The 10,230-nt window shown below is 43.9% G+C and overlaps 1 protein-coding gene across 1 annotated transcript; it reads left to right on the top strand.

Moving 5' to 3' along the window:
- The first annotated feature begins 6,121 nt into the window (after window positions 1-6,121).
- LOC114695744 (PCNA-associated factor-like) lies at window positions 6,122-6,439 on the top strand. The gene has a single exon (XM_037209202.1). It carries the CDS (start codon window positions 6,122-6,124, stop codon window positions 6,437-6,439), a length of 318 nt encoding a protein of 105 aa, XP_037065097.1.
- The last annotated feature ends 3,791 nt before the right edge of the window (window positions 6,440-10,230 follow it).

Genomic DNA, 10,230 nt, shown 5'->3' with positions numbered 1-10,230 from the left:
TGAATAATTTTAAAACAGAATCTCAAGTGCTATGGGATGTTCTGTATGTCTGTATGCTCTGATTGGTCAATAAATAAAACACTGATTGGCCAGTGGCTAGGCAGGGAGTATAGGCAGGACTAACAGAGAGGAGAACTGAGAGAACAGGAAGGCAGAGGGAAACACTGCCAGTCGCCGCCATGACAAGTAGCATGTGAAGATGCTGGTAAGCCACAAGCCATGTGGCAAGGTATAGATTTATGGAAATGGATTAATTTAAGCTATAAGAACAGTTAGCAAGAAGCCTGCCATGGCCATACAGTTTGTAAGCAATATAAGTCTCTGTGTTTACTTGGTTGGGTCTGAGCGGCTGTGGGACTGGCAGGTGAGAGAGATTTGTCCTGACTGTGGGCCAGGCAGAAAAACTCTAGCTACACTCAACAACCAGATGTTGAGAAAAGCACAAGAGCATGCAAGCTACCCAGGACCAGAGGTAGATTCTATTAGGGAAGATCCATCCTAAAAGGTCTTTAAGGTGCCTGTCACATTGATCTCTTAATTGGGAACAGGCGCTAACATCATTTAGGAGATGGACTGAAACTGGGAAATAGATATAATCCATTTCCATCATGGAAATCCAGAGATCCAGTACCCAAGCTATCCATCAGGAGAAATTCATGTCTAGACTGGAGTCTCAATGACACCCTCATAGAGAGCGTCTAGGTTAGTGGTTCTCAATCTGTGGGTCACAACCCCTTTGGGAGGTTGCATACCAAATAGATGTTTACATTAAAATTCATAACAGTGGCAACATTGCAGTTATGAAGTAGCAACAAAAATACTTTTACGGTTGGGGATCACCACACCATGAGGGACTGTACTAAAGGGTTGCAGCGTTAGTGAAGGTTGAGAACCACTGCTCTGGGCAGAAGTGCTCATTTAGGAGAGAGAACAAGGAACTAAGGGTCAGAGCTCTCTTCTGACCTTCAGCAAGGACTTTCCCAGAATCATGGCTTTTGGAGACCTTCCCTTAAGCTACCTAGACAGTTTTTGTCTTCTGTTCTCATCAAAAGTGACACTCTCAGACGATTTCATCAGAAGCTGAGACATTCCCTGCCAGCAAGGACCAAGGGGGATGGAAGTCCTTGCAGAAGTTTTATGGAAATGACATTCCTTCTGTCTATTCCCGAGTCCATCCCGAGTTGACTCTTTTTGTGTGCGTGCTCATAAGGGCTGTGGAGTGAACCCAGGGCCTTGCTTGTGCTAGCAAGGATTACCATTGAGCTACGATGCCCAACCCCATCAATAATATCAATTTCTGTCTGTGTTCCAAGTCCTCTGGTATGGGTCTTACATGTTCCTTACTTGGTTTGTTTCCAAACCACATAAAATCATTGTCATTGTCAACAGGGATCACTGAATTTTTTCACACACTCTGAACAGATAGTCAGACATCTGGCCTTGCCTCTCTAGACAGCATCGTTTAACCACAGAACTATCAAGTGGCAAGTTGCAGAGTGCCATGGGGGTCATAGCCTGCAGAGGTTGACATCGGGTGGCTGCCCAGCAGGATGCCTACAGGATGAAGAAGGCTCCCAATGGAGGCCCGCTGTCTGGATAGCTGATGCCATCCAGCCTTGAGAATGAAAATTCACCCTCCTCTCTCTCTCCTTGACTTAAAGACATGTTTCCATGGGTTCATAAAATTTGACAAATTAAAAGGAGCATGGGCATTCTCCTTCTTAGGGAAAGAATGCCTCATTGCAGAACGTTCTAGGAGTTGAATTTTTAGTTACAATGCTACATTTACAAAGGCTAGAAAGGCTAGAAAGGATCCCAAGTGGGTGAAAGAGAAACCAGAGCAAGCCCCACCTACCTAGCAGGGAGGAGCTGTGAGAGAGGTTTTCTTAGGACCCGGCACTGGGTACACTTCTCTTCACACCGCCCACTTCCTATAGGAAGAGTGAGACACACTGAGAAGGAGCCGGTGTGAGATGATGCAGTTTGCCAGAGCGTGCTTCTGCTCAACAGAAGTGCAGGGCCGGCTGCCACCATCTCCCTCTTAGACTGCTATTAGCTGCCTTCCGTGACCGAGACAGTCAGAAGCCATTACCGTCAAGAGACTGGAAGAAGCTGTGTGTGTGTGTGTGTGTGTGTGTGTGTGTGTGTGTGTGTGTGTGCATCTGTGTATCTCTGGATGTGTGTGTGTCTGTGTATCTCTTTGTATATCTGTCTGTGTCTCTCTGTGTGTATCTCTCTCTCTCTCTCTCTCTCTCTCTCTCTCTCTCTCTGTAGGTGTATGTGTCTGTAGGTCTGTCTTTCTTAGTGGACAGAACTTGAAAGCTTGTTTATTTAATCTAAAAAAAATGCACACATAGACTTTTTTGTTTTCTTTTCTTTTTGAGATTATAATTTGATTACAATATTTCTCCCTTCCCCTTCCCCTCTCCCATATACCCTCCCTACACTCTTTCAAATTCATGCTGTCTCTGTCTCTCTCTCTCTCTCTCTCTCATTATTTGCTATTGCATGCATATAGATATGACACATAGACTTTTAAGTCTGCTCAGTGAAGAACCTGGAGTTTGTGATGATGAAATGTTCATCTGACAGAGCAGCTAGATCACATCCTGAGTGACAATGGTTAACTTTGGGGCAAGTATGGAAGATTGAGCTCTCAGAATCCCAGGTGGTGATGAGGGGATTTCTGGACACTAAAGGCCAAGTGTTTCCAGAGAGAAATAGAAAGTAGAAAACTCTCTGATGTGGGTACTCAAGCAGAGGGTGAGTCTCAAAATTGTAAAGAGTATTTACCAGGCACTTTCTCCCTCTTAGCCCTTCATGCCTTCATACCAGGAGAGAGGGCAACGGGGAGGAAAATAAGATCAAACCACTTGTGTGTGTATTGAAAGTGGGGCCACGTTGTGTTTGAAGCCGGGCTGATTCACTTGAAGTCTGAGACTTTTTACTGAATCGCCAACAGCCTGTTTGCGTCCCCACTTCCTCTATTCCTGTGGATGACTGTGAGGGAAAATGTCTTGTGTATAAATAAGCAAAGCGTACATGTGCAGGGTTCCCCTCAGCACGTCACCTAGAGCTTGCTCTCAAAAAATACAGGGCTTCTCCTAAGTGGCATGCAAGGTCACCTGTCACAGTGGTAAGTTTGGGCTCATTGCTCCCATGGCACCGTCACACTGACGTCCGGTTGACTGCGCATGAACACTAGACTGGCCTCGGTGCCTGTGAAACCTGCCCCACACCTGTCTTTGCACGAGGCAGACTCGGGTTCGGCCTCGGTGTTGTCTTATGGATGACAGAACTGGGGTTTGCAGGCCGCTGTCAGGCCAGGGCACATCTTCTTCCCGCCGAGCCATGCTTTGGCAATACAGGGAATCCCATCTCTCTCCTCCTGTTCCTTCACTTCGCCTGGTTGTTGACTGACTTTGCTTTTATGTTTTATACTTCATTGAGGTTCTGAGTTCTTCAGAGTAAAAATTATGAATTGTCTACTGCTTGTCAGTAGCTTCCCCTTGGGAAAGGTTACAATCGTTTCGTCCATGATGTGGCTACAATCACTTTATCCTTAGATCCCTCTGCCACATTCTTCATGCTCAATCATTCTGTCCCTGTCGCTCTGCATGCCTCTTTGTGACACCGAGGCTTTGCTCACACTAATTCCTGGGCTGAGCCCTGCTCCCTGGTGTCATCCTGTGATCCATGGTGGCAGCAGCACCCGGGCTTCTGCTGGACGTGCAGCATTCCCGGTCCCGGCCAGACCCGGTGACTCTGGCTTAGGATAACCTGGCCACAAATCCACATAGCCCATTCTTATTCTTCAAAACCCACCTCCAGGAAGCTAGGGTCAGAAGCATCCACACTGTGGTTCAAAGACTTGTGCGTGGAGAGGGCAGGGTTTTCAGGAGCATCTCTTCTCCCAGCTGCATGCTTGTGTGAGGCAAAGTTTCTTCATAGACTTCAGCAAAGACAGTCTGTTGCACCACACCAGCTCCAGAAACAGATGTGAAAATCCGCTGTGCCTGAGATTCAGAAGATCATGTTCAGATATGGCGGTGCATGCCTGTACACTCAGCACTAGGAGATGGAAGCAGGAGTTCGAGGTTAGCTTCAGCTGACTGGTGAGTCTGAGGCCAGCCTGGGTTAGAGGTGACCCAGCCTCAAATAAGCAAGTATCAACAACAAAAACACAACTCAAAAGTAAATATATAAAAAACAATGCCACGTTGGGTGGTGGTGGTGCACGCCTTTAATCCCAGCACTCGGGAGGCAGAGGCAGGCAGATCTCTGTGAGTTCGAGGGCAGCCTGGGCTACAGAGTGAGTTCCAAGACAGTCAGGGCTGTTATACAGAGAAACCTTCCAAAAAAAAAAAAACAAAAAACAAAAAAACAAAAAAACAAAAAAACAAAAAAACCCCAAAAACCAGAAACCAAAAACCAAACAAACAAAAACAACCAAACTAATACCAAAAAAAAGCCACTCTTCACAATGAAAATTTTTATGAACTTTAAAAAAGTACTATCTTTCATGAAATAAATATTGCTTTAATGGGTGGTTGATTTAATATGCATCTATCTTATGTTATTAACAACTATATTTTATATTTAATATTTCATGGATTACTGAAAAATTTCTGGGTTTAAATTTTCTACATAATAAATATTAAAGGCTGTAGTCCACACAAAAGCACTTTGGAGTACTCAGTATTTTTAACACGTAAAGGAGTCTTAAGATGAAAAGTTTGAGATCCATTGTCCTGGGATTAGCTAAGCGTCTCTTCTCAGCAGGCATATAGTGTCACAGGAGTATCTTTGTTTTATGATTATCACTTTAGCTATGTATCATTGCTGTGGGATGTTCTGTATGTCCTGTGGGAGCCCTTCTTGGGTTTTTTGTGGCGTTACCCAGCAGGTCCGTATAGAGGATGATTAGGACCATGGGCCTGAGTGCAGGTGTTTGAGATGGTCTGCACTTGGCTGTGCTGGGGGATGGTCTGTATGTCAAGTTGTTCTGATTGATCAATAAATAAAACCTGATCGGCTGTGGCTAGGCAGGAAGGATAGGCGGGACTAACAGAGAGGAGAAATAAAAGGACAGGAAAGCAGAAGGTTGAGGCGGAGAGATACTGCAGCCGCCGCCATGACCAGCAGCATGTGAAGTAGCCGGTAGGCCACCAGCCACGTGGCAAGGAATAGATTTATGGAAATGGTTAATTTAAGATAAAAGGAAATGGTTAATTTAAGATAAAAGGAAATGGTTAATTTAAGATAAAAGAACAGTTAGCAAGAAGCCTGCCACGGCCATACAGTTTGCAAGCAAAATAAGTCTCTGTGTTTACTTGGTTGGGTCTGAGCGGCTGTGGGACTGGCGGGTGACAAAGATTTGTCCTGACTGTGGACAAGGCAGGAAAACTCCAGCTACATATCATATAAGAAGATTATATCACACACACACACACACACACACACACACACACACACACACACACAAAATCTTACTGTGGCCCACAGCTGTGTCTTGTTTATCTTTTTGCTTGTTGAACTTAATGGAGTCCCCTGCCTCCCCAGAACACTATGCAGAGTGTGTTTCCTATCCCGTCTACAGAAGGCAGTAGCCACTCCAGGTAGATGGTGTGTATCATGAGGTAAGCCATGTATAGACCCCACCAGCTCTGGCCCTGCAGATTGGCCCAGCAGCTGACTTTCGACCTCTAGGAGAAGTGAGGAGGTCCAGTGAGCACACTCCCATCTTGCCTTGTCCAACGTTGGTAGACAAGGGCTAGGGAGGTCCTGAGAAGAGACGGGGAAGCTGAGGCCTCAGCCTAATGCTTCGGAGTTCTTGTCACCACCAGACAAATAATTCGGAGATGAGGCAAAGGGAAGAGAAGCAAGAAAGCATGGTTTATTAGGGGAAGTAGACACTGAAGACAAGGGATGTGTAAAACGGGTCCAGTGGTACACAACTGTAATCCCGGCACTCAGGAGGCTGAGGCATGGAGATTACCATGAGTATAAGACCGTCCTGGGCTGCATAGCAAGAACCTGTCTCAAAAAAAAAAAAGGTTCTTGTCCAGTTAAGACATCCGCAGCTGGGCCGTCGGTGCAAGTTGTCTCTTCCTGTAGCAACATGGTGCGGACAAAAGCAAACTACGTCCCAGGAGCCTACAGAAAAGTGGTGGCCTCTCGAGCCCCTAGGAAGGTGCTTGGCTCCTCCACCTTTGTCGCCAATTCTGCATCGTGTTCGTCGAGAAAAGCTGAAAATAAGTATGCGGGAGGGAACCCAGTTTGTGTGCGCCCAACTCCGAAGTGGCAAAAAGGCATCGGAGAGTTCTTCAGGCTGTCCCCCAAAGATTCGGAAAAAGAGAACCAGCTCCCTCCCAAAGAAGCCAGGTGCAGCGGCTTAGGAACAGCAAAGAGAAAAAAAAGCACGTCGTTTGCAACCTGATCACACAGATGACGAAAATGAATAGAACTCATTCTCCTGAGTAATAATGCCTTCAGTTCACTTAGGTATTCGGGGATGTGAATTTGGGTAGACGTGTTTGTTCAATTGTTGAGAAGGCATTCAGTTAAGGGGGGCGGCGCTAAAATTTCACCATTCAAAAGTAACTGGCTATGAAAAGGGAGAATTTTTATAATTTGTAAATTATAATTGCATACTTGAATTTATAATGTCATATGTTGCTTCTTTTACCTATTAAGCTTCTTGCTAAAATAAATATTTCGTGATGTTCTAATTACTAATCTAAGTCTTTGAGATTTGCTTAGATCTTTGTACTAATACCATTTTATGGGCACTTTATTATTGAAATAGTGCTGTATTGTTATGGCTTTTTGCTTTAAAAAGTCAGCTTAGACCGGGCGGTGGTGGCGCACGCCTTTAATCCCAGCACTCGGGAGGCAGAGTCAGGTGGATCATTGTGAGTTTAAGGCCAACCTGGACTACTGAGTGAGTTCCAGGAAAGGCACAAAGCTACACAGAGAAACCCTGTCTCGAAAAAAACAAACAAACAAACAAAAAAGTCGGCTTAGTTGTTTTCACATTAAAAAATTAGTATTAATTAAATTTAATCTCTTGTCATTTCTCAAAATGGGGGGGGGTAAAGATAAAATGTTGAAAAAGTTAGCTGTATGCTTTTTAAGGAATGTTAGCTGGGTGTGGTGGCACACACTTTGGATCCCAGCTTTCTGGGGGCCAAGGCAGACAGATCTCTTTGAGTTGGAGGCCAGCCTCGTCTACAGATACGGCCAGGTCAGTTGTACAGAGAAATCCTATCTCAATAAAAGAAAATACTAATAGAATCAGGAACAAAGATTCCATAGAAACATCAAAAGAAGAAATTTTCTTTCTTCTTCTTCTTCTTCTTCTTCTTCTTCTTCTTCTTCTTCTTCTTCTTCTTCTTTTTTTTTTTTTTTGAAGCAAGCTGGGGAGGAAAGGGTTTATTTGGCTTACACTTCCACTTCACTGTTCATCTTTGGAGGAAGTCAGAGCAGGAACTCAAGCAGGGCAGAAACTAGAGGCAGAAGCTGATACAGAGGCCATGAAGAGGTGCTGCTTACTGGCTTGCTCTTTTTTATTTTTAATTATTTATTTTATGTGCATTAGTGTTTTGCTTACATGTAGGTTTGTGTGAGGGTGCTAGTTCTCCTGGAACCTGAATTATAGACTGTTGTTAGCTGCCATGTGGGTGCTGGGAACTGAACCTGGGTCCTTTAGAAAGAGTAGTCAGTGCTCTTAACCTCTAATCCATCACTCCAGCCCTAAAAGAATAATTTTTCTTGGATATATATTCAGTTTAGTATAATAAAATATTACTATATATATATATATATATATATATATATATATATATATATATATATATATATATGTTATTTTTTTCCCCGAGACAGAATTTCTCTATGTAGTCCTGGCTGTCCTGGAACTTGTTCTGTAGACCAGGCTGTTCTCAAACTCAGAAATCCACTTGCCTCTGCCTCCTGAGTGCTAGGATTAAAGGTTTGTGCCACCATGCCCAGGTTTTGCCTCTATTTTTTAAGTTGAAAATAAAATATTTGAAAAAAATCATGCTATAAATGAAGTTTTAGGTCTCTAGTCAGAGTTTTCTCTTAATTTCTCATGATGACTTGAGGTTATTGAAGAGACAGGTATAGTAGTAGTTGTTTTAAGGCAGGATCTCATGTAGCCTCTAAGTGCCCTGAACTCAGTATGTAGAGCAAGGTGGCCTTGAACTCACAGAGATCTGTCTCTGTCTCCCAAGTGCTGGGATTAAAGGTATGTGCCACCATGTTAACTGATACACTTGACTTTCTCATTGTGTTTTGTTTACTGACAGGCTATCCGTTTTCTAAATTAACCATGTTTTTGTGAAACTTGTTTAAAATAAATGCTCAGTTTTACAATACAGTTAAAAAGAGAGAGAGAGAGAGAGAGAGAGAGAGAGAGAGAGAGAGAGAGAGAGAGAGAAGAAGAGTAATGCTTTACCTACGTTTTTGTGAGCTTTCTGCTAATTTTAGGGGACATTGTGTAGGGTTATCTGCATATTTGTTTTTGGTTGTTTTTTTTTTTTTTGAGGGGAGGTGTAGGTGATTTGACAAGAATTATTTTATTTCTTTTTCATATCACGATACAGGATAGAAGGTGAGAAATGTCCACAGTTGAGGATGATTCTTTCACCATGAAGTTCATGGTTTACTGATTCCACATACTTGGGCACTACATAGTTTGTAGGTTGAATTTTCATATTCTTCTTTTTAAAAAATTTCTTCTTGTTCCTTGGTTCATCCCTACCTCAGCATTACTCTTTGTGGTCCATCCCTACCTCAACATTACTCTTCATGATCCATGCCTATCTCAACATTACTCTTCATGGTCCATCCCTACCTCAGCATTACTCTTTGTGGTCCATCCCTACCTCAGCATTACTCTTTGTGGTCCATCCCTACCTCAGCACTACTCTTTGTGGTCCATCCCTACCTCAGCATTACTCTTTGTGGTCCATCCCTACCTCAGCATTACTCTTTGTGGTCCATCCCTACCTCAACATTACTCTTTGTGGTCCATCCCTACCTCAACATTACTCTTCATGGTCCATCCCTACCTCAGCATTACTCTTTGTGGTCCATCCCTACCTCAGCATTACTCTTTGTGGTCCATCCCTACCTCAGCATTACTCTTCATGGTCCATCCCTACCTCAACGTTACTCTTCATGGTCCATCCCTACCTCAGCATTATTCTTCATGGTCCATCCCTACCTCAGCATTACTCTTCAACAGGGCTGGTTGTGTCTTCTAAGGGATGGTGCCCCTCACAGATACAGAGAGAGGACCACAAGAGCATAGACAATGAGGTGGATCTCCTGCCTGTCACTGGCTGACCTTGACTAAACACAAAACCAACCTTGCTACACTTCTGTCAGCTTGATTTCCTGAGTGCTTTCCCTTTGGACATGCTGGTGGGTCTCTGCAGGACACAGTAGGATTCCAAAGTGATAGCAGCATAGACCGCCACCTAGTGAATCTAGCCATCGAACCCCATCTGTGGTTCAGCAGAAAGAAGGCAAAACTCAAGTTACAGCATGCTGAAGAATGGGAAATGCTGGGGGGGTACCCATATAATGTTTCCAGCTGGTGGTATGGCCCCTTTACCCATGAAAATGAATTTCCTTCTGAAGAAGTGATTGGAAATTAAAATAGTTGGAGTGTTGTAACAAATCTCTGATACCTGAGTATCTTAATCAATCTTAACTAAGCTAGCTACAGGGTGGGTTCCTCATTATGGTACTTCCTGTGCTAATGGACTTCCCCAGGGTTAAGAAATAAAACACGCCGGGCGGTGGTGGTGCACGCCTTTAATCCCAGCACTTGGGAGGCAGAGCCAGGTGGATCTTTGTGAGTTCGAGGCCAGCCTGGGCTACCAAGTGAGTTCCAGGAAAGGCGCAAAGCTACACAGAGAAACCCTGTCTCGAAAAACCAAAAAAAAAAAAAAAAAAAAAAAAGAAAAAAAAAAGAAATAAAACACACATGTCAACTCTCTAGCGCCTCACCCACAACCTTCATGCTCTTGATCCTCATACAAATGGAATAACCTCAGATCTCTAGTTTTCAAATTCTTCACAGATTAAGAGAACTGATTTCAAAGGGGACAGAGAAAGTACAGGAGGTGGGAACACCGGCAGACGGAAGTGGCAGCTCGGCTGTGTCTATGTGATATTAAGGGTCAACAGAATTTGCTA

The sequence above is a fragment of the Peromyscus leucopus genome, chromosome 10 (genome assembly GCF_004664715.2).
Source record: "Peromyscus leucopus breed LL Stock chromosome 10, UCI_PerLeu_2.1, whole genome shotgun sequence".
Classification (NCBI taxonomy): Eukaryota; Metazoa; Chordata; class Mammalia; order Rodentia; family Cricetidae; genus Peromyscus; species Peromyscus leucopus.
This window is presented reverse-complemented; position numbering and strand designations above follow the sequence as displayed.